Source organism: Fistularia commersonii, chromosome 5 (assembly GCF_037954325.1).
Source record: "Fistularia commersonii isolate RoL2024-O1a breed Wild chromosome 5, RoL_Fcom_v1.0, whole genome shotgun sequence".
NCBI lineage: Eukaryota > Metazoa > Chordata > Actinopteri > Syngnathiformes > Fistulariidae > Fistularia > Fistularia commersonii.
In genome coordinates, this window is record NC_141288.1 from 102900 (window position 1) to 129862 (window position 26963).

The following is a 26963-nucleotide window of genomic DNA, read 5'->3' on the forward strand; positions in this document are numbered from 1 at the left end:
CGATCTTTTCCCTCCAAACCCTTTCATTCGTTCCTTCGCGTCTCCGCCGCCGAGCCCGGGGTCAGGGGGCGGAGCCTATTGCTCGGCCCGGCCGTCATCGGGGGGACCGTCGCGGAAACTCGTGGAGAAGTCTGGACGTTCACGTGTCTGGACCGCGCGGGGCGCCACTTCAGCTTCTGCCTGTTCTTGGACTGTGGGAGGCCGAACCCAGAACACGGAGAACACCGAGAACACGGAGAACACCGAGAGCATGGAGAACACGGACAACATGGAGAACATGGAGAACACGGACACCTGGCAGTTGAGCTGGACTCCTCACGCCGGCCACATGGCCGCTCTCATCAAGACAAATAAAGAAATACATTCAATTACTCTGTTATGACTGTGTGTGTTTAGGAAGGCCTTAGTGTGTGTGTGTGTGTGTGTGTTAGTGGTAGTGTGATGGGTGTGTGTGTCTGCTGTGTGTAAGTTACAGTGTGTGTGAATGTGTGTGTTCGTTCATGGTTGTTAGAGGTAGTGTGAGTGTGTGTGTGTTTGTTATTGTTACTGTGATGTATGTGAATGTGCGTGTGTGTGTTACTGGCAGGTTGTGTGTGTGTGTGCGTGTGTGTGTGTCTGCTGTGTGTTAGTTACAGTGTGTGTGAATGTGTGTGTTTGTTCATGGTTGTTAGAGGTAGTGTGAGTGTGTGTGTGTTTGTTATTGTTACTGTGATGTATGTGAATGTGTGCGTTAGTGGTAGGTTGTGTGAATGTGTGTGTGTGTGTGCGTGTGTTCATGGTTGTGTGTGACTGTGTGTGTGTGTGTGTGTGTGTGTGTGTGTGTGCGTGTTTTTATTCGTGGTTGTGTGTGAATGTGTGTGTGTGTGTGTGCGTGTTTTTATTCGTGGCTGTGTGTGAATGTGTGCATGTGTGTCAGTGGCAGTGTGTTGAATGTGTGTGTGTGTGTGTGTGTGTGTGTGTGTGTGTGTGTGTGTGTGTGTGTGTGTGTGTGTGTGTGTGGACCCGGGGGGAGGAGCTGTGGGCGGGCTTGTGTTCCCGGCTCTCCGCTGAGGAGCGTCAGAAGGAGCGGGTCCTCCTCAGGTCGCAGGTCTTCCTCCTGCCCGGAGCGCAGCGGAGCCGCCGAGGAGCGTCCGCGGAGCGGGAGGAGCAGGGCGGTGGAGGTCCGTGGAGATCTGTGGAGATCCGTGGAGATCCGTGGAGGTGCGTGGAGCGGACGGAGGAGAAGCGGCGCAGATCGAGCTTCTGCCGCGGACGTCACCGGAAGCGGGACGCACGAGACCCTAGAGCTATTCCACGGCTCTCCCTCCTGAGGAAACTTCTCCTCCATCGTCTTCCACCTCTTCTCTGCTCTTCTTCTTCTTCTTCTTCTTGTCCCGCTCCTCTTTCTGCTGCCGGTGGTCCCGGCGATGTCCGGAGGCGTATCTTCATGGTTGCCCCTGGCCCGCGCCTCGGCGCTGGGCTGGCTGCCTCTGTCGGGGTCCCCCCCGCCTCCCCCGCCCCCCCCGGGCCCGGGGGCCCAGGAGGCTCTGGTGGTCCTCAACGTGAGCGGCACCAGGTTCCAGACGTGGAGGAGCACCCTGGAGCGCTACCCGGACACCCTGCTGGGCAGCGGCGAGAAGGACTTCTTCTTCCGCGAGGAGGACGAGGAGTTCTTCTTCGACCGCGACCCGGAGATCTTCAGGCACATCCTGAACTTCTACCGCACCGGCAAGCTGCACCTCCCGCGCCAGGAGTGCATCTCCGCCTACGACGAGGAGCTGGAGTTCTTCGGCATCGTCCCGGAGATCATCGGGGACTGCTGCTACGAGGACTACAAGGACCGGCGGAGGGAGAACCAGGAGCGCGTCCAGGAGGACGAGGAGGCCGACCCGGCGGCCGACCCGGCCTCGGAAGACCTCGGCTTCAGGGAGAGCATGTGGAGGGCCTTCGAGAACCCGCACACCTCCACCGCGGCGCTGGTCTTCTACTACGTGACGGGCTTCTTCATCGCCGTGTCGGTGCTCGCCAACGTGGCGGAGACGGTGCCGTGCGGGACGCCGCCCGACGGGTCCAAGGAGGTCTCCTGCGGGGACCGCTACGCGCTGGCCTTCTTCTGCCTGGACACGGCCTGCGTCATGATCTTCACCATGGAGTACCTGCTGCGCCTGATCGCCGCCCCCAGCAGGTTCAGGTTCGCGAAGAGCGTGATGTCGGTCATCGACGTGGTGGCCATCATGCCCTACTACGTCGGCCTGGTCATGACCGACAACGACCAGGTGAGCGGCGCCTTCGTCACGCTGAGGGTCTTCAGGGTCTTCAGGATCTTCAAGTTCTCCAGGCACTCGGCGGGGCTGCGCATCCTGGGCTACACGCTGAAGAGCTGCGCCTCCGAGCTGGGCTTCCTGCTCTTCTCCCTCACCATGGCCATCATCATCTTCGCCACCGTCATGTTCTACGCCGAGAAGGGCTCCAGCGCCAGCAAGTTTACGTCCATCCCCGCGGCCTTCTGGTACACCATCGTCACCATGACGACGCTGGGGTAAGTCTCCTGTGGGTTGTGTTTGTGGGGTGGGCTTGTGTGTGTGCGCGTGTGTGTGTATGTCAGGTAAAACTTCGAGTGTCGAGGTCCACGACATTATCAAGACGCTGAAGAGGTTCCTCCCTGGTCCTGCGAAGGCCTCGGCAGGAGGGTCATAAGGTCCAGAGGGGTCAGAGGTTACGGGGTCCGTCCCGGTTCAGAACCAGATTGATGAGAAGCTGGGAGGTGACCATTGTTACGGCGGCGCCACCTGCCCTGAGGCGGGGTAGGATGCAGGAGCTGAGACCGGTGAAGGTTCTCAGTCTTCTGCAGTGCTGCTCCTCCAGCCAGACACACTTCTTCTGAAGGAATGACTTCCTGCTGATCCCCCGAGGCCTGCAGCCTCCCTCAACTGTTCCATCGCATTTTCTCTCATCACACACCGTTCATCATTCACACTCTCTCTCACACATACACACATACACACACACACACACACACACACACACACACTCTATTTATGACGACTCAGCTGAAACCGACCAGAAAACAATTTCACTGAATCTCCGTTTCCTTCGTTTCAGGAAGCAGAGATGAAATAATGGTGGGATCATTGATCCACTGCCACCGTGAATAGCAATGACACACACACACACACACACACACACACACACACACACACACACACACACACACACACACACAGATGCATACATACATACACAGATACACTCCCAAAATGATACCTACACACACACAGGCACAGACACACACACACATAGGCGTCTGTGTATCTGTATCTGTGTGTGAGTATTATATGTGTCCGCATGTTAGCGCGTCTGTGTGTGTGTTTGTGTGTGAGTATTTTCTTGTTGCACGTGCAGGCTTGTTGTTGTTCCACGTGTGTGTGTGTGTGTGTGTGTGTGTGTGTGTGTGTGTGTGTGTGTGTGTGTGTGTTTGTGTGCGTGAGGGTGTGTGTTTGTGTGTTTTTAGTGTTGGTGTCACTGTGTGTGCGTGTGAGTATTTTGTTGTTGCACATGCGGGCTTGTTGTTATTGCACGTGTGTGTGTGTGTGTGTGTGTGTGTGTGTGTGCGTGCGTGCGTGCGTGCGTGTCGGGTTCCCTCCCCAGAGACCTGATCCTGGAGGTCAGAGGTCCTTCTCAGCTGTCCTCCAGGTGCAGACAGGTGAGCATCTGGAGAGATGGTTTCACTCCTGCCGTCTGAGGTCACCTTTCCCTCCCGGCGGTTTCACGTGTCGGCTCATCTCGCCGCGGTTCTCCGGCGGGATCTGAGGATCATCTGCAGGAACCCCGCCGGAGAAGACCGCCGGGAATCCATGAGAGCCTGGGTTTTCCGGTGTCGCCGGCGCATCCGTTTGAGGTGGAACGTCAGAAGTCTCAGATGTTTTCCGGCGGGAGGAGAAGAACCTCCAGGCCTTGTCAGAGGAACAATCTGGGTTCTCCCTCACCGCGTCGTGTGATAAGACCTTCAGACAGACGGGCCTCCGGAGCTTCTCGGGGCTCTGACGGTTCCTCCGGCTCCCGGAGACGCTTCGCCTGCAGCAGGTGAACCACCTCCAGGAGTTGGATTAGTTGCCATGGCAACGGGCGGGACCTAAACTTGTTAAGGCTGATGAAAAATGATATATAAGTGTGTGTGCGTGTGTGTGTGCTTGTATCCGTGACTGTGTGTGTGTGTATTTCTGTATCCGTGTGTGTGTGTGTGTGTGTGTGTGTGTGTGTCTGTATCTGTGTCTGTGTGTGTGTGTGTGTGTGTGTGTGTGTGTGTGTGTGTGTCTGTATCCGTGTGTGTGAGAGAAAGAGAGAGAGGATCAATAACTCCTCCAAGATCAGCAGCTTATTGACTCACAAATGAAGAACGGCTGGGAAACCATTGTTCCTTCAACACCTCCTGCTGCTGCTGATGAAGATCGATGCTCCTCAGAGACCAAACCGCAAAGGCAGGAGAAGGTAAAACAGGAGGAGGACTTGAATGATTAGAACACCGACGTTCCAAACAGAAGAAGATCCGTGTCGGGTCTGAGAACCCAGGGATTGAGAAGAACCACTGAGTGTCACGATGGATGTTGGATAACAACTGGTCAGAGCCTGCTCCTCCTCCTGGTTCGTTCTGCGGAGAGTCCAGGTTCTCCTACATGGGTTCTCAGCGGGTTCTCTTCTCCGAGTGGATGTGGGGTTGCGGGGCAAGTGTGGGCGCGGTGGTGACCGTGATGAAGGCCAAGCTGAAGTCCATGAAGAGTAACCTGAACATCTGGAGGTCTCCAAGCGCATGCAGAAGGTGTTGAGATGGTCTGGCAGGCTGTGTGTGGAGCTGACGGTGCTGCTGGAGGTCCTGCTGTGGATCAGCAGTAGGATAGAGAACATGCAGATCCCGTGTGCTGCCGAGGACCTCCTCGGTCAGGGACTCTGTCGGTCAGGGAGGGTGGAGGTCAGGGTAACGTCTGGAGAACGCCACCTAAGGAGCTCCTGCTCACTACTGTGTGTGTGTGTGTGTGTGTGTGTGTGTGTGTGTGTGTGTGTGTTTGGGTCAGAAATGGGTTTGTCAAAGGGGAATTGAGATCCATTCATCATGCAGCTGCTGCAGCGAGGCAGTGTCTTCCATTACACTGTGTTATAAACATTTTATTACATCACACACCCAGTACACGGAGTACTACTGCCTGCTGTACTGTACTCATACCAGTGTACTACATGGTGTACTACTGCCTGCTGTACTGTACTTGTACCAGTGTACTACACAGTGTACTACAGCCTGCTGTACTGTACTCATACCAGTGTACTACACGTACTACAGCCTGCTGTACTGTACTTGTACCAGTGTACTACACAGTGTACTACAGCCTGCTGTACTGTACTCATACCAGTGTACTACATGGTTTACTACAACCTGCTGTACTGTACTCATACCAGTGTACTACATGGTGTACTACAACCTGCCATAGTGTACTCATACCAGTGTACTACATGGTGTACTACAGCCTGCTCTACTGTACTCATACCAGTGTACTACATGGTGTACTACAACCTGCTGTACTGTACTCATACCAGTGTACTACATGGAGTACTACAGCCTGCTGTACTGTACTCATACCAGTGTACTAAATGGAGTACTACAACCTGCCATAGTGTACTCATACCAGTGTACTACATGGAGTACTACAACCTGCCATAGTGTACTCATACCAGTGTACCACATGGAGTACTACAACCTGCCATAGTGTACTCATACCAGTGTACTACATGGTGTACTACAACTTGCCATAGTGTACTCATACCAGTGTACTACATGGAGTACTACAACCTGCCATAGTGTACTCATACCAGTGTACCACATGGAGTACTACAACCTGCCATAGTGTACTCATACCAGTGCTGTGTGCCAGTATACTAACACTAGTGTACTACTCAGTGTGGTACATGGTATGATACTGTATTCATATTAGTGTACTACATGGTTTTATACTACATTTACACTAGTGTACTATACAGTCTGGCACATGGTAATATACTATATTTGTAGTGTACTACAAAGTAATGGAGAGTACTGTGTCCAATGTACTAACTAATACATCATAGTACTACGCAGTAGTAAAAAGTACTGTGTTCAGCAGCTCATCTTTCAGGAAAAGAAAAGAAAAGCAGCAGCTGCACCGGTATTTTTAGACTCATTCAGACCAAGATAAACATCACACACACACACACACACACACACACACACACACACACACACACACACACACACATGCGACAGGGATGTAAACAGAGGCTGCTGGACATGAAAAGCTGTTTGTGGAGATGTTGAGGATGAAGGTGAAACAAAACCTAGAGACAGGAGAAGAAGCTGAAGAAATGTTACAGACTGACACCACACACCTTTGACAGCAGAGGGAAAGGTCATCTGTGTGTGTGTGTGTACATGTGTGTACATGTGTGTACATGTGTGTGAGTACATGGTTTGTTCATGCTCAAGTTTGCATATGTCCTCGTGTGTGTGTGTGCTCAGTACTGCAGTGTGTGTGTTATATAATCCAATTGTCCTTTTTTTTCCTGAAGATAATTACAGCAGGTGTGTTTCTGCATAACAACAGGATAGAGTGACAGACACTCATCTGATATTGGCACACACACACACACACACACACACACGCAGCTCAGGTGTAAGACAGTGTGTCCCTGCTGGCTGTGTGTTTTATTACCTCCAGCAGAAACTCCAGGATTCCAGTTACAGAGGCGATGAAGATGAAGATGAGACACCATGTGACAATCATACCTGTGTGTGTGTGTGTGTGTGTGTGTGTGTGTGTGTGTGTGTGTGTGTGTGTGTGTGATATATTTTATTTATTTGTTTCATGTCTTCCTCCACACTCGCCACCAACTTGTATGTCAGCTGGATGTAGTGCGGGGACGAGTTACAGCCGTGCGTCGCCATGACAACCTGGGGGTTCTCCAGGTTCTCCTGCCTGGGTTCTCCATGTTCTTCAGTCATCAGTTCAGTGAAGACTCATTTTTGAATGCGAGGGTGAACGGTGGATGATCGACAGGCTAGCCGTCCTGGTTAAAGCCCCGCCCCTTGCCGCAGTCCGCTGTGACTGGCTCCGCCCCCTCTAAGCAGGATAAGATGACTGGATGATGGACGAATCTGGGCTATTGGAGAAGTCCACATATGCGGGCAGGAGAAGGTCCAGACGTCCCGCCATCACTGAGGTTCGGCGTTCATTCCTGGACCACAGACGTCCTAGGTGACCTTCTCCCCTGGATCAGACTGCTGAGGCGGCGGATCCGATCGACCCGGCCGTCACCTTCCCGCGGCCGTAATGGGGGTCGGAGGTCGGAGCCGGCGGAGAGATTCATAACGGAGGAGGTTCTCCTCGGCCAAGGACGTCCCGCCGGCCGGCACAGGAACGGCAACGTCTGCAGCGCAGGCGTGACGAACAGCCTCTGAGAAGCTTGCTCAGGTGGACCCGGGCCTCGGGGGGCCGCCGGCCCATTGTCTTCTTCATGCCTGACACCAGACAGAGCCACCTTGGCTCCTCAGAGGTCAACCTGGAACAGAACGTTTCTGAAGAACGTCCCGGCCCGTCCGAGTTCGCGGCTTTTGGTCAACGTTCATCTGACCGGAGCGATGAAGTCCTCGATCCCGGATGATGGTCCGGGGATCCTGAGAAGGATGCAGCTGGTCCTGGACCGGCTCGTACAGGTCCTTCAATGGGCTCCGGCTTCCGGAACAGAAGGGACTCTTTCGATTTCCCAGAAAAAGTTTGAAGGTTTCAGATCGACGGAGCCCGTTGGCCGGGAGCCACGTCTTCACGTGTCACACGATGAGGTCACATGGCCACGAGCATGTTGATCTTCAATGTATGCCTTTGAACACGAGAAGATTAACACGCCTGGTTACACGCACACACACACACACACACAAACACACATGCAAGTGACATCACAGGCTGACGCTAATGTCACATTTGAAGTGGAGCAGAAGGAACACTAACACAGTGATGTGTGATCACGTGCTTTGGTCCGATGGTTGGACCTGCTCTCCTTGAACCGCACTGTTGTGGTGAGACGGTACTTTTTGTGAGTCGCTTTGGATAAAAGCGTCTGCCAAAACACTGATGTAAGGTGAGATGGTGAGACGGCATGCGCTGACTTCGAACATCTCACCCGTCCAAGAGAAACATCCCGTCATGCTTTGCGTGAGTCACATCATCACGGAGTTGCTGTCCATCAGCGGGCGGATCATGATCAGCTGGTGGATCATTGATCAGCTGGTGGATCATTGATCAGCCGGCGGCGGCCCTGAGCTTCGACGGCAGGAAATAGATGGGAACCAATGATCAGTCAGTGAAGAAAGAAGCTCTAGAGGCCTCCAGGGGGCGCCAGTCAGCCTCGAGACGCCAAACAATCCGGGCCATTGAGGAAAAATGTGAAATCTTCCATGTTGCTTTTAGTGACCCCCCCCCCCCCCCCCCCCACGACCACACGGTCTCCTTTTCTTCTTCTGTGGTTATATTGTAGATCTTCAGCAGAGGAAACCCTGGAGGGAAGCAGCTGACCCTCTTCTTCCTCAGCTTTATGTCTTCAGCACTAAAGCTTCCAGAGAAGAAGGTTGCTTACAAAGACCCGTGGCGTGCCGGGGGGCCTTTCATCCCTCAGTGCAGAAGAACCAGTCCTTTATTGGGACCCATCGGGGCTCGGTGCTGCTCGATGGCACCGCGGCAGGTCAGGGGAGGCTCGGGGTCAGACCAGGAGCGACCCTGCACTCCCTTAGCCGCACCCCTTTTACTCCCGACCACGCCCCTTTGGCCCAGAGCCACGCCCACTCGGCCCTGAGGCCACGCCCCTCGGCTCCAGAGCCACGCCCCTTTGCCCCCACCAGCCCTCCCTGTGTTTGTTCCCTTTGGGCCTCCTGATGCTGCAGAACCCATCTCTGGTCAGTCTCATGATGAAGATCATTAGGTTTTTTTACTGAAGAGCTTGTTAGGTTTGTCTGAACTAGGCGTGTGCGTGTGTGTGTGTGTGTGTGTATCAGTGGGCAGTAAATGAGTTTTTGGTTAATTGGATTAGAGCTCGTTAATGGTTCCAGGCACAGAAGACAGGATCCATTGGCGATGAACACATTAGAAACAGGTCAATAAGATGAGTGTGACCAGAAACACACACACACACGCCATTACACAGACTTGTCACGATGTTCTGTTGTTGTTGTTGCTTGGATCCTGGAGGTCAAAGGTCACTAATTCTTTGGTTGACGTTATCAGAAGCTGATCAATGAAGTTGATAAATGAAGAGGAGTTCTGACATATGTTCTTGGAGTCAGAGATCGTCATGGTTACCGCTCTTTAGGGGATTTGAAATCATCTGCGGCTGGTTGTCACAGCTACAGCGGGAGAAATGAAGAATCTTGTGAATGCGGTTACTCCGGTCCGATCGATCAGCGATCGATCGGCTGCTCTGTGATGTCATTGATCACAGGGAAACTGCGAAGCCATGGATTAGTTGTCGTCCTTTATTAATGGCCGAAGGCTCCGAGAGCGCCGATGACATCACACGACCTTCGACCCCTGACATGAAGGTTCTCCATCTAACCTGATGGGTGGAAAGAGTGCAGATCAGGATGGTCATTAATATGGACCATCTTCCTGATCAGCTCTCACAGCCGCTTCACACAGCCGAGGGAGTCCAGAAGCTTGCTGTGAACACACACACACACACACACACACACACACACCTCAGTACAGTAGTGTGAAAGTACACTTCTGTGTGTGTGTGTGTGTGTAGCATGCTTTTGTCTCCTAATAAAAAACACATTCATTATGGATTACTTTTTTTAATGGGTTTTGTGTGTGTGTGTGTGTGTGTGTGTGTGTGTGTGTGTGTGTGTGTGTGCGCCCACGTGTGTGTGTGTGTTTAAGAGCAGACACCATTGTGTCAAACAAATGCATTAATGATTTGACCTGCAAGATGCAACTTCATGAAACGTTAAACATTCACACACACACACACACACACACACACACACACTCGCGCTCTCGCACACACACAGACCACATTAAATAGCTTTACACACTACACACATCCTTTCTCTGACTCCATTACATAACTTCACACCTCTCTCTGACACTCACAGACACCCACACACACACACCCACACACACCCACAGCGTATGTGTCATGAGGAGCTGCTATGTCCTGCTGAGGCTGGTCTGAAGAGCTGATGATCGATCACATCTGATCACCCCCATTGATCTTCGCGGGGTTATCGATCGATCGATGACTCCGGTTAGCTTTGGACCGGGTCCAGATGAAGACCCGGGCGGCTCAGGGGTTCCAGCTTCTGCGGAGCGTGGTCGTCTCTGATCTCCCACGTTCTAGATGGTCATCTCCCCCCCCTCCCCAAACTCTAGGTGGATGAGGAGACGACCTCAGGTCTGTCTGACGTTTCAACCCCTCCGACTGGAGCTGGAGGCAGAGGCCCTGAAGCCCCGAGGCCCCTAAGGCCCCTGAGGCCCCTGAGGCCCCGAGGCCGTCGAGGCCCCCGAGGCCGAGTTCGGGGCAGGTTCGGATCAGAAGCTTCTAGGAAAGTTCTTTTGGGGTTCTTTGTGAAGGACGCCCGAGAAGCCCTCGCCGGTGATGGGAGTCCCGGCTGATTGGCCCAGGAGCAGCGGGTGTCTAAGGATGGAGCTCTGGCGCCCCCTTGTGGTAGTTGTTGGAGCCGCGGCCTCCGCTGACAGATGGACCTGCCGCCCTGTACCGTGGTTTCAATTCTGGGATTGACCGACAGGTTGACCTCTGACCCCTCAGGTACGGAGACATGGTACCAAAGACCATCATGGGGAAGATCTTCGGCTCCATCTGCTCGCTGAGCGGCGTCCTGGTCATCGCCCTGCCGGTCCCCGTCATCGTGTCTAACTTCAGCCGTATCTATCACCAGAGCCAGCGGGCGGAGAAGAGGCGGGCCCAGAAGGTACCTGACAGCTGCTCTCTGATTGGACGTCCTGTCTCACCTCCGTCACGGCCTGGGGCTACATGCGGTGGCTACATGCAGTGGCAGCATAAGGTGGCTAAATTAGGTGGCTACATGCGGGGTCTACATAAGGTGGCTGCATGCTGTGGCTGCATGCTGTGGCCACGCGCCGCCTGGACCTTCTGCCCGATCCTCGGACGAGGTCACCCGGATGGACCCGTGACGCCTCGGTGTCCCCGGTTGGGTCCCGGGTCTCCGTGGGGTCGGCCGGTCGTGGAGATGCTCAGGAGACGGGTCTTCTAGGATCTTGTGGGGGCTGTGGGGGCAGCGAGCTGACCGTCACGTGATCTGTGTTTACAAGGCGTCCAAGGAGGCCGGCCAGGCGCTGGTGTGCAAGAGCAACCCGGGCTTCCAGGTGCACCACCATCACCTGCTGCATTGCCTGGAGAAGACAACGGTGAGGCACCTCCCCCTTCAAACACACACACACTCACACACTCACACACACACACAACTGTCAGCTGAGCTTCCTTCCTCCTGATTGGTCTGGGGAGAAGACATAGACTTGGCCGTATTTTTTTGTTTCCATCATCTGACGTCCTCTGACTTTGGAGATCATCTCCATCTTGAGGACGAGATCTTCGTCCGAGTGCCGATGCCGTTGTTCGGAGCTGTCGAGGGTCCATTCTGAGGGTTCTCCGTAACGTTCTGATTCTGCTCCGCGGCAGAACCACGACTTTCTGGACGAGAAGCTGTACGAGATGAGCTGCGGGGACGTCCCTCTGGTCAAGCAAGCGTCACGCTCTTCCTCCTCCTCCTCCTCCTTCTCCTCCTCGTCGCCTCGGGGCTTCTTCTCCTGCTGCATCCGCAAGAAGACCAAGACCTTCAGCGTGTCCAACGCCAACATGTCCGCCAGCGTGCGGGGCAGCATCCAGGAGCTGAGCGCCATCCGGGTGCCGGAGAGACGTCAGAGCAACAGGTAGGTCGGTGAACCCCCTGACCCTTGACCCCTAACATTGACCCCCCCCCAATTAAGCTGAGGGAAGAAAGCGGAGAGAAAATGGAGATAAACCAAGCAAACAGCAACGAGAACTTCCCTTTGAAGTCCCAGGCAGGACCAGTGTGAGAACATGCTTCACTTCAGATCCTTGTGTTGCTCTGCTGAAGCTCATCCTCGCGAGAAGCCTCCTCCGCCTGACCTTTGACCCCGCAGGCCCGGGGCGTGCTCGGCAGCAGGAGCTTCGGCCGAACACGAACGCATTCCAGCAAGTCACGTGACCGTGTCTTCCCACGGTGACTCAGTGAGCAGGAATCCAGAGCACGTCCAGCTGTGGGGGCGTCCGGGGCTCCGCGACCCTCTGTGGAGATGTAGATGTTCCCTCCCAGCGGGAGAACGAGGTTCCAGCGTTCCTCCGTCTTTCTGGGGATCTCTTCCACGACCGGAGGTCATCCGTCACCAGGCCGGAGAAGTTCTCTCCGAGGTCCTCGGGAGAAGTTCGGAGGATCCCTCGGGATCTTCAGCTGATCCTCGGAGCTGAGCTGTCACTCACGCCTCTTCTCCTTCTTCTCCTTCTTCTTCTTCTCTTCTCCAGTCGTTCCAGTCTCAACGCCCAGCTGGAGGAGACCCTCCCTCTGAACTGCGAGCAGACCCTCATCCCAGCTGAGGCCGGAGACCCCGCCTGCCCCGCCGACGCCGCCCACCTCGGCGTGGTCCGCGTGTCTGCCCTGTAGACGGCGCCCACCTCGGAGGTCGGAGGTCAGGAGCCCACGGGGAGACTTCTCTCCAGACTGGGTCAGGGAACGTGGACTCCAGAGAGCAGCTCTGATGTTTTCAGTCACGTGGTGCAGCTCCAGTGGAGCTGCTGATCCATAGAACCAGACCAGGAAGCTCCGTGACAGAATCCCACTTCTGCTGCTTCCCAGATCGTTCTTCAGGAGCAGTGACCACTAGGACCTTGTATTCTTCTGCCCTTTCGTGTCCTCCAGTATGTACTTTCCTTCTCCCAGGCACATATTGATCACCAATAATCACCATGATCACGGATCACCAGCCGCGTTCTTCTTCCTCAGAAGGTCCTGTCAGCTCAGAACCTCCCTCGCATCTCCAGCGAGGAGACTCGGTGCATGTAGAGACTCGACATCCCATAATATGGTCAGCATGAGGTCCCGCCTGTGAGGGTGAGGGTCAGAGATCCGAAGATACTGCGTGCTCTTTAGAGTGCACGTCCAGACCTCCTCTGGTCTTTGCCAGTCCTGCATCCCTCCGAGTACTCCCGGGGTAATACTCCGAGTACTGGGGGGTTATACTCCGCGTATTCCGGGGAGTAATACTCTTTGTACTCCGGGGGTAATACTCCGAGTACTCGGGGGGGTAATACTCCAAGTACTCCGGGGAGTAATACTCCGAGTACTATGGGGGGGTATTACTCCGAGTACTCCGGGGAGTTATACTCTGAGTACTCCGGGGGGTAATACTCCGAGTACTCCGGGGCTAATACTCCGAGTACTCCGGGGGTAATACTCTGAGTACTCTGGGGGGGTAATACTCCGAGTACTCCGGGGAGTTATACTCTGAGTACTCCGGGGGGTAATACTCTGAGTACTCCGGGGGTCATACTCCGAGTACTCCGGGGGGGTAATACTCTGAGTACTCCGGGGGTAATACTCCGAGTACTCCGGGGGGGTAATACTCTGAGTACTACGGGGGTAATACTCCGAGTACTCTGGGGGTAATACTATGAGTACTCTGGGGGGTAATACTCTGAGTACTCCGGGGGTAATACTCCGAGTACTATGGGGGTAATACTCTGAGTACTCTGGGGGTAATACTCTGAGTACTCCGGGGGGTAATACTCTGAGTACTCTGGGGGTAATACTCCGAGTACTCTGGGGGGTAATACTCTGAGTACTCCGGGGGGTAATACTCTGAGTACTCTGGGGGTAATACTCCGAGTACTCTGGGGGGTAATACTCTGACGAGTACTCTGACGCTCTCACTGGAAGCACAGGGAGTTTCCATCTTTTCCTGTGGGACTGCGTTTCCATGACGACACTCCTTTCACACGGACCTCACCAAGATGGCCGACACGCATTCCACCAGAAACTGTCTCAGAGGACCAGGTTCCGGCCCGTGTGTGTGTGTGTGTGTGTGTGTGTGTGTGTGTGTGTGTGTATGTGTGTGTGTGTGTTTTCACGTCCGTCCTCCGCATGCTCGTTGGGACAGGGAAACGTCAGATCGTTGCGGGTCCGTCCGATGTGGACGTCAGCTTGACAGAAGATCGTACCTGGAGACCCAGGAGAACACGGCAGCCGACACGTCGGCCCTTCCTGGTTTTCCCCCTTTCACAGTCGGAACGGCTGGAGCAGGTGGTCTACCAGAACCAGCAGATGGTTCTGTGGGATCAGAAACATCTTGGATGCTTTCTCTGTCCTTGGTGTTAGCCCACTGAAGGTCTGTCTCCATGTCCTGGCCGGTGCAGTCCTTCCTGTTTATGCTAATACTCCTAGGTTTGGCTAGTTGTTGTTCGTTCCTTTCACAGGTGGGTGATGGGTGGAGGACGGGTGTGTGATGGGTGGATGAAGGTTGGAGGACGGGTGGACGGTGTGTGTCCACGTCATCCTCTGGTTATGGGCGCGTGGGGCGAAGATGGGGATGAAGATGATGGTGGAAGAGCTTTGCCTGCCATCCCAACGAGGCTGGGCCCGCAGTCCTTCTGCTCTGGTTGGGTTCTTCACCTCCCTCTTGGTGTTGCGGACCTTCTCGACTTTGTCTGCATGGCTTCGGTTGGTCTGAGGAAGGTCCGGGTGAAATAAAGGCTTTATTGGCATGACTCCTCGCTGCCCTCGTGTCTTTGACAGCCCCGGATTCAAACCCCCAACCCGTACGCCGGGTCCAGAACTGAGTCGCCGTCGTGATCGGACGATCGGCCGATGGACATATGAGCAGATCAATAAATGGAAAGAAGAGCAGAGGAACGGGCGAGCGGACAAAGAGGTTCCCTGAACCCGAGGCAGAAGCTCCTCCGGGTTCTGTAGACTTTTATTTTGAAAAGTGAACCCGCTGCTGTGAAAGCCTCTTCCATCTATGAATAGACCTTCAGCTCGGGGTCGGGTTGCAGCCAATCAGATCCCTTTACACCTGACAGCTGACGACCAGCTGTGTGTGTGTGTGTGTGTTTTTGTCTGGTTCTCCACCAGCTGCGGGCGGAAACGATTTGTTAGCAACCTTGACAACTAGAGCTTCCGGTCACCGTTTCTCGACTTCCTGTCCGGACCAGGTCATTCGGAGCTTCTCCTTCTCCTGTATGGACCTTTTCTCCAAGTCTGCGGTTGAAGCCCCCGAGATGTTTCCCGCTGCAGCGCCACCGACTGATGAGACAGTTAAGTACCTTCACCCTGGTCTTTGAGTAGATGTGAAATCCTGCAATCGAGAAGATCCCCTTGACCTCCAGACTCCATGCTGTTTCAGTTCTTTATTTTGAGGAATTCACACACATCATTTTGTAGGACTCTGTCAGGACCACGGCTTTGACCCTGGAGCTCCAGTGGGTCAAAGCCTGAAAAACACTCAAACGTCCAACTTGCACATGTGAAGAACCCAGAAGGTTCCTCAGTTCCATCGAACAGCCTGATCTTGGAGTCTTCGGAGAAGTTTGCTGCCAACCTTCTCCACATCCAGCTCAGCCGGAATTCCCGGGTTCTGCACGCTGAAGTCCCTGAACGGGGCAAAATGAAATGTCCCCGAGCGACAGAACACCGGGACTACAAGTATGGCGCCGGTCAGCTGATGCGCGGAGCCGCTGACTTCCGGTTTACAACCTCTGCCAGGTGGCCTCAGAGAGCAGCTTCTTCTGACTGGAGAGGGTCATGGGACCACCTCGACCCCCTGCCGGCCGGGCCCGGTCTGCGACGGGAGTCTCCGTCAGCGACATCACAGTGACATCACACCGCCCCATCATGTCGCCGCCGAAGTCACGGCCGCCGCTCCGCCTCCTGAGCTTCTTGTGGGTTTCCGCCGCTGATGGCGGGGGTCTGGCCCCGCCCCCCGCCCCCCGCCGAGGCCCCCGGGGGCGGCGGCGGCGGGCTGCGTCCGTAGTAGAGCGCCCACAGCAGCGTGAGGGTCAGCGCCATGGCCAGGATCTGGGCTACGCCAAGGGACACGCCCAGGAAACGCAGGGCCTGCAGCTGCTTCGTACCTCGGATGAACGAGTAGATCTTCGGACCACACCCCTGTCACACACACACACACACACACACACAGATTGGGGTGTGTTAGCATGAGGTCAAGAACCAGTGTCAGTCGTTGACGAGGTTCAGGTCACCTGACCTCCTGGTGCAGGTCGCTGAGGTCGTGCAGGTGGGCGTGGCGAGCGCATCCCGGGTACTGATCGGAGCAACACGAGTCAGGAGGCCACTCCATCTCCGTCATCTCCAGCCAGTCAGTGAAGTAGATCACACCGCAGCATTTGAACTGTTACCATGGAAACACAAACCAATGCTCAACTGTTAAGAGATGTGTGTGTGTGTGGGGGGGGGGGGGGGGGGGGGACGACCTCTGACCTCTGTCTGGAAGCTGTTCCAGGTGTGTGTGAGCCACTGGTGACGCTGCAGGCCGAAGTTGGTCATTCGAGATTTGAGGCTGATCATGTCAGAGCGCTGGACTGGTGGCTACACACACACACACACACACACACACACACACACGTCAGCTGATAGTAATCTAAGTCAAGAGTGTCATCCAAGTCTCCTGGTTCAAGTGAGAGGTTTGGGTGGAACCTCTGGAGGTTAGATGACCAGATGCTCCCCACCTGACCTATGACCCCTGACCTGTGAGATACAGTCCCACCCAGAAGCCCCGCAGGTGAGACATTGTGTGAACACACACAGCTGCTGCAGGTGAGCACACACACACACACACACACACACACACACACGGGCCTGGTGGTGCCCCCCCTGTCCGAGGAGCAGCTCCTGAGGGTGGAACTCCTCAGGAGGTCACAGAAGCGGCACGTTGATCAGAACGCCTCCGGAGCGCCGGGGAGAAGGCGATCGGAGGTCGGCGACCGATGGCTTCGGAACTCGAGAGTTTGGCCTGAAGAGGACCTTCTGACGGAGAGGAACCCGGGCCTCCTCACCTCCTCGTAGGTCCACACGGCGCTGGCCAGCTCCACGCAGAAGATGACCAGGAGACTGCCGAAGTACTGCGAGACACAAACACCGTCCGTGACCCCCTAGTCGGCGCCGTCCGTTGACCCGGGGCGTCGCCACGGAAACGTACCCAGGACAGCAGCAGCGGGTCGCAGCGCCGGGCGCCACAGTACCCCAACATGGCGACGATGACCAGGAAGCAGCAGGCGGCGATGATGACGGGATGGACGGCGGGCGAGTACGTCAGCACGGCGGCGTCCTCCAGCCTAAGGAGACTCCCACCGTCAACCGCCGCGCCCCCAGGAAGTGACCTTTGGGGTCCGGCCCACTCACCTGGTGTGGGCCGTCAGAGTCAGGACGGCGTTCAGGGAGTCTCGTATCCACGCCGCCACACCCAGGACACACGCCGACATCAGCTGGACACGAGCACGCGCATACACACACAAATAAACACTAGGATCAGTTTCTGCTGCAAATAACTTCCTAGAACTTGAAGCGGTCAAATGTGACCTACTTCTGCTGAAGTACTGCAAGTGTCACTGAAAGTACCGTCTGCCGGGAGAGTACAGGCAGAGTACTGCGGTACCGCGGCAGAGTACTACGGCAGACGGAGTACTACGGCAGAGTACCACGGCAGGGTACTACGGCAGAGTACTGCGCAGCGGCGCGGTACTTGGAATGCCGAGGCGGCGGCGGCGTCTCACCCAGAAGAGCAGGTTGAGCGCGTACAGCAGGCACCGGAGGCAGCGCACCGCGTCCCTCCGCGCCATGGCGCTGCGGGCCGGCCCCCGGTTCAAGGGCCCCCGGCTCAGGGACCCCCGGCTCAGGGACCCCCGGTGGGCCATGACGTCATCCTCGTACGGCCGCGGGAACCGTCACTCCCCGCCGCGCCGCCGGACGGGAGCCGGCCGCGGATCCATCGTCCGTCCGTCCGTCCCCCAACCCGCCCCGCAGCGGCCCGGCCCCGCCGGACAACCCGAGCAGACCCGCGTCACACCCGCGGACCGGAGCTCCGCGCGCACGTCAGCCAGCGCCCGGACCGGGAAGCAGCTGCGCGGCCGCGGCGCCGGAGGGCCGGAGGGCCGGACGGACGGACGGCCCGCCCACGACACGCACCGGGGGGAGGGGAGCGGCGGGGCGGGGCGGGGCGGGGAGGACAACCGGAGGACCACACTGACACACACACACACACACACACACACACACACACTTACTCACGCACGTATACACATACTTCATGATTCACACGCAAACATTTATATGACATTTTACATTACAGTCCTTCGGCAGACGCTTTTATCCAAAGCGTCTTACAGAAAGTGCACCTGGCTCACGCTCACATGCACACGCCTACACACACACACGCCAAGTCCGGAGCTGACGGTCTGTTTACGTCGGCCTTCTGGTGTACCTGTGACGCGCTGTTTGAGGCCGTGTCCATGGCAACCAATCACGTGGGCGCCACTTCCTCCAAATCCGGGGGTCCCATCCATCCATCCATCCATCCTTCCATCCATCCGTCTATCCATCCATCCATCCATCCATCCATCCATCCATCCATCCATCCATCCATCCATCCATACATACATACATCCTTCCATCCACCCATCCATCCATCCATCCATCCATCCATCCATCCATCCATCCATCCATCCTTCCACCCATCCATCCATCCATCCATCCTTCCATCCATCCGTCTATCCATCCATCCATCCATCCATCCATCCATACATCCTTCCATCCATACATCCATCCATCCATCCACCCATCCATCCATCCATCCATCCATCCATCCATCCATCCATCCATCCATCCATCCATCCACCAGACTCCTTCTTGATCCACACCATACCAGTCCCATGCATACACTCATGACGGACGGGATCTAGTTATGAGTAGTCGTGGTATTAGTTGTAGTACTAGTAGTAGTAGCAGTTGTAGTACTAGTAGTAGTGGTGCTGGTAGGAGCAGTATTTGTAGTAGTAGCAGAAGTAGTGGTGATAGTAGCAGAAATAGTTGTATGAGTAGTAGAAGTAGTTGTATGAGTAGTAGTAGTAGGGGTGGTGGTCAGAGCAGGAGTTGTAGACGAGGCCAGGGAAGCGGTGGGTCCGGATGGGATCGGCCCCGGGCTCCTCGGGTCCTGTGCAGATGAACCCTGTGGGATTGTGGAGTATGAACCTGAACCTGAAGAGAGAGTCCCACGAGAGAGTCCACACACAGAGTCCCACGACTGCGGAAAACATCTTGCGTGGTGCCAAAGGTGTCGAAACCAAAGGAAGTCAACAGCTACAGGCCGCCGGTGCTGACGTCGCACTTCACGCAGACACCGGAAGGCCTGGTACCGGCCCGTCTACATCCCTCGGTGAGACCGTCGATGGACCCGCTACAGTTCACCTACCGGCCTGGCATCAGGGCCTCCTGCATTGACCTCTTTCTTACCTGGAGAGGCCTGGAAGCACCGTGAGGATCACAATCTTTGACTACTCCGGTGCGTTCAGTACCATCCGGCTTCTACTGCTGAGGGACAAGCCGGAGCTCCCCGGGGTGGACAGCCGCCGTACGAAGAGGTTATGGACCACCTCACCTACCGCCCACAGTATGTGAGGTCAAAGAGCCGTGTCTCAGACGTAGCGGTCCGCGGCCCCACATCGAACAGTCCTGTTCAGCCTGTAAACTGCAGACGCACAGGTCGCACGGAGGATCTCTGATGACCCTGCCGTCGCCGGACTCATCGAAGGCGACGATGACAGAGAATACGGGGAGCTGACACAGGACTTTGTGGGCCGGTGCCTGCGAAACACAGAAAAAATACAAGGAGCCGGTGGTGGATCTCCGCAGGTACAGACACACCTGACACAGGTGAACATCCAGGGGACGGACATCGAGAGAGCGATGGGCTAACCCTAACCCTAACCCTGTCAGCGGCTGGCAGGAAGAAGATCGGCAAGCTGCCGAGAGGCCAGCTCCGTCTCAGGGGGTCCCGTGGACTTGGTGCTGGCGGTGGGAGAGAAGAGGCCGGTAGCTAAGCTACCACCTCTGCTGAACAATGCCTCCAACCCCACGGCAGAACACCACAGGCGTTACCGCTGCAAGTATTGCTGTTGTTCCCTGCTAGTTGCAACCTTTGCACGTGTTTAAACGCTTTATATATTCTCATATCGTTTAGGTACAACTTGTAAAACGAGCCCTACCTGTTTATATATACAATTAACGCTGTTTATTGTTTACTCTCATGACTTCTTTTTTTGATAACTTTTCTGGGACTGTCCACTTTCTGCGGGGGGGTTGAAACGTCCCCTCTGCAGAACTGTTCAAGGAATATGAAGGTAGTCTTTGTTGCAGCGCTCGTGGTCGGAGCAGTAGGAGTCCGGTCCCTGCGGTCGTAAAGCGTCATGCCGCAGAATGCTGTAGCGCCACCCAGTGGGCGGAGCTGGAACAAAGCCGTGGAAATGTGGAGGTCATGGAGGGTCTCACAGCCTGTGCTGGAGCTTCTGGAGGGTTCCTGACCTACTGCTGGCCAAAAGACACATGCTCTCCCTTTACCTTCTCACCACATGGAAAAACAACACCTCCAGCGTCTGGTGACATGTTGGAGGAACGGTTCCTGTCAACGATTTGGAGAACGCCTCCTTTTGCTCCTGGATGCTTGAGAGACCAATTCAAACGTTCTTCCACTGGTCTCCTGGCACATAACCAGGACTGGGATGAGAAGATGGGACAAAAGTCTTTGTGTGTGTTTATGTGTGTGTATGCATGTGCAGGTGCATGTGTGTGTGTGTGTGTGTGTGTGTGTGTGTGTTCCTCCAAGTCATCCACACCTCGGGAGGCTGAAGACAGAATAATGTTTACGTCAGGGACACCATGGCTGCAGCATCTCTGAGGTTCTTCTCTGGTCCCCTTTGCAGTCACTGTGGGCTTGAACGTTATCGCTTGGAGGGTTGGGGAGAGATGATTGAAAGTAACGTGGCCGGGCAGCGAGGTAAACGTAGGTCTTTGATAAAGTGACTTGCCGAGGCCGTCGAGTCTGAGGACCAACAAGAAATCATCAAAACCCATCCCTTCAGAGACGGTGGTCCCTGATCAGGATGCAAAGCTGTTTTGAACTACATCTCCCATCAGGCAACTGTTGCGATGACGCAAATTGGCGCCCACTTGAATTTTGACCAATCGGAGGGAAGATAGTTGCCTGCGTCACCGTTTCTGACCTCGATTTTTTTCGTGGGGTGTTTTTTTCCGAGCGAGACAGCGGCTGGCGGCGCCATATTGAAAGAAGAACTTAGTATCGCGAAAAGCCGCTAACGTCGAATTTGCCGCCATGTTGTACCTGGAGGATTATCTGGAAAGTGAGTACGGGACTCGAACGATGCAGTCGGCGCGCCGGCGCCAGGTCTCGCCCCTTAAATAGGCGTGATTTCCCGGCCCGAGGCGGCCGGGCCGTTAGCCTAGCCGAGCTAGCAGGGTAACCGTTTTTTTTTCTCCCTGGCAGTGATCGAGCAGCTTCCCATGGATCTCCGCGACAGGTTTACGGAAATGAGAGAGATGGACCTGCAGGTTCAGAGTAGGTGCATCGCCGCCGGCTACCGGTGGCTCACACCGGCCCGTTTCGAAACCCACACACCGGGAACAACCACCTCATACTTAACCGAAGACTATCAGACATTGTAATGACGAAGATTAGCATGGATGCTTATGATTTCCGTTGCTAACGTCGGATTTGGTCACGTTTGAAGAAGCTCTCACTATTTCTGTGCGGCTCATCCATTCTCATTTTGTATAATATATTTATGTGTGTGTGCGCGCGTATGTATATGTTTATATATGCGCACGTATGCATAAACTATATGTCAAGATCTACTGTTTGGGCATGAGAAGCCCCTACCAAATATGTAAAATTGCAGAAGAATGAACATTACTCTTTGGGTTCTGAAGATAATAAGATGAATGCACAACCTCACATCTAAATGATATTCAAGCTTCTTAAGCCAGAGGGATTGGAGTGTTTGTTTGAAAACTAACAAAATTGTTTACTCCAGATCACGTGAGAGCCCGCAGAGGGTTCTAATTTCTCCCCGCAGAGGCTAATGTGTCCGGAAACACATCGCAGATATCTTCTCCACACTTGTTTGTTTATTTCATCCTGGTCAGATGCCACTGATCAGCTGGAGCAGAAGGTCATCGAGTTCTTCGTCAACGCCAAAAAGAACAAGCCAGAGTGGAGGGAGGAGCAGATGGAGGTGATTAAGAAGGTGAGGAGGAGCGAGGGTGGGGTTGGGGGTGGGGGTCAGATGTCAGACCTTACCTCTGGCCTGTGTGTTCCAGGATTACTACAAAGCTCTGGAAGATGCTGACGAGAAGGTCCAGCTAGCCAATCAGATCTACGACCTGGTGAGTTGAAGGACATCCTTCCTGGTCTTTGGATGGTCTCATCAGTCTCTGATCAGAAGGTGAACGGTGAAATACTCAGCCAGTGGAGGTGCTCTTCCATCCGTCAGCTCAGGATGACGTCATTGACGTCTGTTCTAAGAATGTTCTCGTCGGTAAGCGCAATGCTTTCCGTCGGTAGTCAACAGAATGTGTTCCTCTGGTTAACAGAACGTTCTTGTCAGTAAGCAGAACGTTCTTGCGAGTGAACAGGCCGCAGTAAACGTACCGATCTGTGGACGTCGTGTATTTGCCGTCCCCAAGTAGAGATGAGATCCTGGAGCTTCTAGGCGTGTCAGAGAGTAAACCACCTCACACCGCTTTCCATCCCAAGCCGTGTTGGACGCCTTTGTCTCAACAGAGGAGGAGGACATGAAGACCATGAAGGTTCTCCTGTCCAACTCCTGGTGCCCTCTTGTCTCGGCAGGCTGTTCTAAAGGGACATGTGGGCGATCTTCATCCGCAAACACGGAGGTCTGATTTGGAGGACTTGATCCCAGTCCACATTTCCACATTCAGGGAGTAAACTGTTTACATGAGCTCCATCTGCCTGGAAGATCTGGACTCCATATCTCTCCAGCCCTGGGTGGAACCCTCTTTAACCACGACCGGATTCCTGGTGCTCTCAGCTGCTTTTGTCTTCAGATTTTTTTTCAGCTTGTTGACCCCTGTGTGGACAAACTTTTCTCTTACTCTCCATCATCTGTTAAGGCAGGGCTTTGTTCGATGGTACGTGAAGTTGATGTGATTGTGAGCTCACCGAGCCCGGCTGTCCCCCCACCTGGAGGACGGAGACCAGGGGACAGTTCAGGCATACTACCAGAGACATGCCGAATCTCTCTGGAGATAGAAGTTAGTGGACCCGGTGGTCCCTCAGAGCCTGACACCACCCGTTGGTCTCCAGGGGCTCCTGTCCGCTGTCTGTCAGGACATGCTGAATCTTCACCTGCTCACAGTGAACCTAAAGATGGTCTCTCTCACCAGCAGGTGGCGGACATGGCGCGCATGCGTGTTTGTTTGTTTACGGAGATTCCGGTGAAACAAAATCAGGTGACATGGTCCTTGACATCTGACCTCCTGTCTCAGGTGGACCGGCACCTGCGGAAGCTGGATCAGGAGCTGGCCAAGTTCAAGATGGAGCTGGAGGCGGACAACGCGGGCATCACAGAGATCCTGGAGAGACGTGAGTGGGGGCCCGGGGGGGGTGGCTCTGTCTCTGACCCTGTCTTATGTCTGTCTTCTGGTCCTCAGGGTCTCTGGAGATGGACAGCCCCTCTCAGCCAGTCAACAACCACCATGTCCACTCGCACGCCTCCACGGAGAGTAAGTAACTCTGCAAGAGAAACGAATTACCCGGGGACAGGTGGGGTCGTTCCCCGCTCTCATCCGATGGACCGCGTCGTTTAGAAATGTTCATTGAGCCGTAGATCCTGGATTCACTGAGAAACGGGTCCGGTGATCATTGATTAGGGGGAACTCTGCTTTTGCTGTGATTCGGTTGGTTCTTTTCAACTCGGCCCCAGTCCCCTGGACTTCGGTTTCTTTCGTATCTTCTAACCTGCTCAGATAACGAGGAACAGTCTGATCTGAGTCAGGTGAATGAGCGTCAGCGCTCCTCTCCGTGAAGGAGACCGCTAACGCATCCTATGTCATCATGACAACAGAGAGGAAATACAGCGCTCCGACGCACCACACCACAGAACATGTTCCCGAGAAGAAGTTCAAGTCCGAAGCGCTGCTGTCCACCCTGACCTCCGACGCCTCGAAAGAGAACACAACGGGTAGGCCCTCCCGCGCTGACCCTTGACCTCTGGAAGGACAGCCCCGCACCCACTCTGTCCTTTGTGTGACCTTCGACCCCAGGCTGCCGCACCAACAGCACGTCGGCGTCTACCAACAACGTCTACAGCGTGAACTCATCTCAGCCGCTCGCCTCCTACAACCTGAGCTCACTGCCCGCGGGGCCCGGGGCCGGGGCCGGGGCCATCACCATGGCGGCCGCCCAGGCTGTGCAGGCCACCGCTCAGGTCTCACTGCCACACACACACACAGGTCACACAGACACATATGGACGGGTAGCACACACATGTGCAAGATGCACAGGTCACAAACACACGCAGAAGTTACTCTCCAAAAGGTGTCTGTGGATCTGGATGTGTTGGCGCTGCTCCGGTAGGGCTGATGGTTCTAGACGTTGGGTGCACGTGGTTCTCTTGAGACCACAGATGTCACGTGGCGTTGATGTTGAGGTGGGACGTGGTCGTGGGAGGAGTGTCCTCCGTCTCCTTGGAGATGTTCTGAGGAGGTCTGTGTGTCCAGATGAAGGAGGGCCGCCGGACGTCCAGCCTGAAGGCGAGTTACGAGGCCATCAAAAACAACGACTTCCAGCTGAGCAGGGAGTTCTCCCTGTCTCGGGACAGCTACTCCTCCTCCGCCTTGGCCTCCACCCTGACCCAGACCTTGACCCCCAGCACCACCTCCGACTCCAGGGGGCGCAAGTCCAAGTAAGAGTCCGCCCCGCCTCCTCTCCTCCCTTGCCTCACGCTGTCTAACGGGCCTCGATCTCCAGGAGCAGCATCAAGTCTTCCAACCACCAGTCCTCCTCCTCGTCCTCGTCCTCCTCGCTGTCCTCCTGCTCCTCTTCCTCGGCGCTGGCCCAAGAACTGTCCCAGCAGGCGTCGGCACTGCCCGAGGCCGAGGCCAACAGCCAGGTGGACTGGACCTACGACCCCAACGAGCCCAGATACTGCATCTGCAACCAGGTAACGTTGCCGGACCGTGACCGCCGTGAGCGGCCGCAGCCGAGCGCGAGGCGCTGAAGGTGTCCTCTGTCGCAGGTTTCCTACGGAGAGATGGTCGGCTGCGACAACACGGACGTGAGTGACATCGACGCGCTCTGTTTGACCCTTCGGCCCGCGGTCACAGACTTTCTCCGAGGTCCTCTTCGCGCCGGTTCCTCTGACAGAACCGGGAGCCGGGGCGACCGTCCGAAGCTCGACCGAAGCTCCGGGTTCTGTCCGGTAACCGGACCGGAGGCGGTCGCGGGGATGGCGTGACCTCAGTGTCCAGGGACTAACCCGTCCACGCTGTCTTCTCAGTGTCCCATCGAGTGGTTCCACTACGGCTGCGTGGGTCTGACCGAGGCCCCCAAGGGGAAGTGGTTCTGTCCTCAGTGCACGGCCGCCATGAAGAGGAGGGGCAGCCGCCACAAATAGACTCCGCCCACTCGCACAGGCCAGAGGGCGACAGGAAGTCCACGAGTCGGGCCATGAGTTTGCCTGCGTGGAGGCGGTTCTGCGATGGCGTTCCGGCCCTCTCCCTCTCCTTCCCTCCCTCTCTCCTTCCTTCCCTCCCCCTCTCCTTCCCTCTCTTTCCTCCCTCCCACTTCGCTGAGGGTGGCTGCTATTTCTCTTAAAGTGAACAATGGAAAGTGTGACTTTTGACCCCAGAGGTCATCCCCCCTCCCCCCCGTAACAAGAAGAGAAAATACATTTTTAAAGAAAAACCTTTTTGACTTTAATAAACGAACAAACAGGGAGCTGCTGTTTGTATGAACCTGGAGTCCCTTCTTCTTGAGGACGGGCCAGTGCTACCAGTGAGAGGGCGGCCCGGGGTCTCGTGGGCCGCCGCTCAAACAGTGAGATTGGTAACCTGCTGCGGGAAGGCCTCCGTTTCCTTCCAGGTCACTGAAGAGATCACATTCTTAACAGTTAATGTTGGTCTTCATATCTGAGGACCTCCTGTGCGTTGGCCTTCAACTGATCTCCGGTCAAAGTTGTCTCTCAGACCCAGGTTGTCTCCGGTTCGGTTTATGGTGTCAGAAGTATCTCGAGTTCTTCTCTGTGTAGAGCGTACCACAGTTGGAGCTCGGGCCCTGAGGTTCTCCTCCAGAGGGTTTGCACCTCTGCCGGCCTGGAAAAGAGCTCAGCTGGGGCTCAGGCCCTGAGGTTCTCCGCAGGGTTTGCTCTGCTGCCGGCCTGGAAAAGAGCTCTTTATAGAAACTCTGTGGTCGGACTCCACTTCCTGCCCGACGCCGCTGCTCCTCCTCGTGAGCTCCAGCTGCAGAGCCAAAAACACACACACACACACACACACACACACACACCCAAGGTGAATGGATGGTGAAGCAGGCTCGTGAGTCCTTCACTGGACTGGCGCGCGTACACACACACACAGCCTTGGCTGCGCGTTTTCCAGAAATAACTCGGGCTTTGGGTGTGTGGGGGAGGGGGTCTGACCTCCCACTGAGCAGGGCCGGCAGACTCCTCCCGGCCTCTCTGACGAACCCCGGGGGGGGCAGCGGGTCCAGGTCCGGCGGATCCGGTTCCAGCGGGAATCTGTTTTCTTCTGGTCTAATTGGATCCAGATGGGCTGGACTGCTTCCTGCCTGCGAGCACAGCCGACTGCAGGCGCC

General features: G+C 55.4%; 3 protein-coding genes across 3 annotated transcripts; 2 read left to right on the plus strand and 1 right to left on the minus strand.

Annotated features, from left to right (window-relative positions):
- Nucleotides 1–1406: 1406 nt before the first annotated feature.
- kcnd2 (potassium voltage-gated channel, Shal-related subfamily, member 2) lies at nt 1407–14790 on the plus strand. The gene is made up of 5 exons (XM_086146209.1): nt 1407–2518; nt 10819–10981; nt 11343–11438; nt 11710–11960; nt 12574–14790. The coding sequence occupies exons 1-5, from the start codon at nt 1407–1409 to the stop codon at nt 12710–12712; spliced, it is 1761 nt and encodes a 586-aa protein (XP_086002335.1). The 3' UTR covers nt 12713–14790.
- Nucleotides 14791–15438: 648 nt separating this feature from the next.
- On the minus strand, nt 15439–18213 carry tspan12 (tetraspanin 12). The gene is made up of 7 exons (XM_086146223.1): nt 17833–18213; nt 17462–17544; nt 17259–17394; nt 17116–17181; nt 16541–16648; nt 16308–16451; nt 15439–16210 (listed from the first exon to the last, which is right to left on the minus strand). The coding sequence occupies exons 1-7, from the start codon at nt 17971–17973 to the stop codon at nt 15953–15955; spliced, it is 936 nt and encodes a 311-aa protein (XP_086002349.1). The 5' UTR covers nt 17974–18213; the 3' UTR covers nt 15439–15952.
- Nucleotides 18214–21335: 3122 nt separating this feature from the next.
- ing3 (inhibitor of growth family, member 3) lies at nt 21336–26104 on the plus strand. Its single transcript, XM_086146224.1, has 12 exons — nt 21336–21471; nt 21615–21686; nt 22274–22374; nt 22448–22513; nt 23636–23732; nt 23801–23872; nt 24214–24330; nt 24413–24576; nt 24869–25053; nt 25119–25311; nt 25387–25425; nt 25648–26104. Exons 1-12 carry the CDS (start codon nt 21444–21446, stop codon nt 25762–25764), a joined length of 1251 nt encoding a protein of 416 aa, XP_086002350.1. The 5' UTR covers nt 21336–21443; the 3' UTR covers nt 25765–26104.
- Nucleotides 26105–26963: the final 859 nt, after the last annotated feature.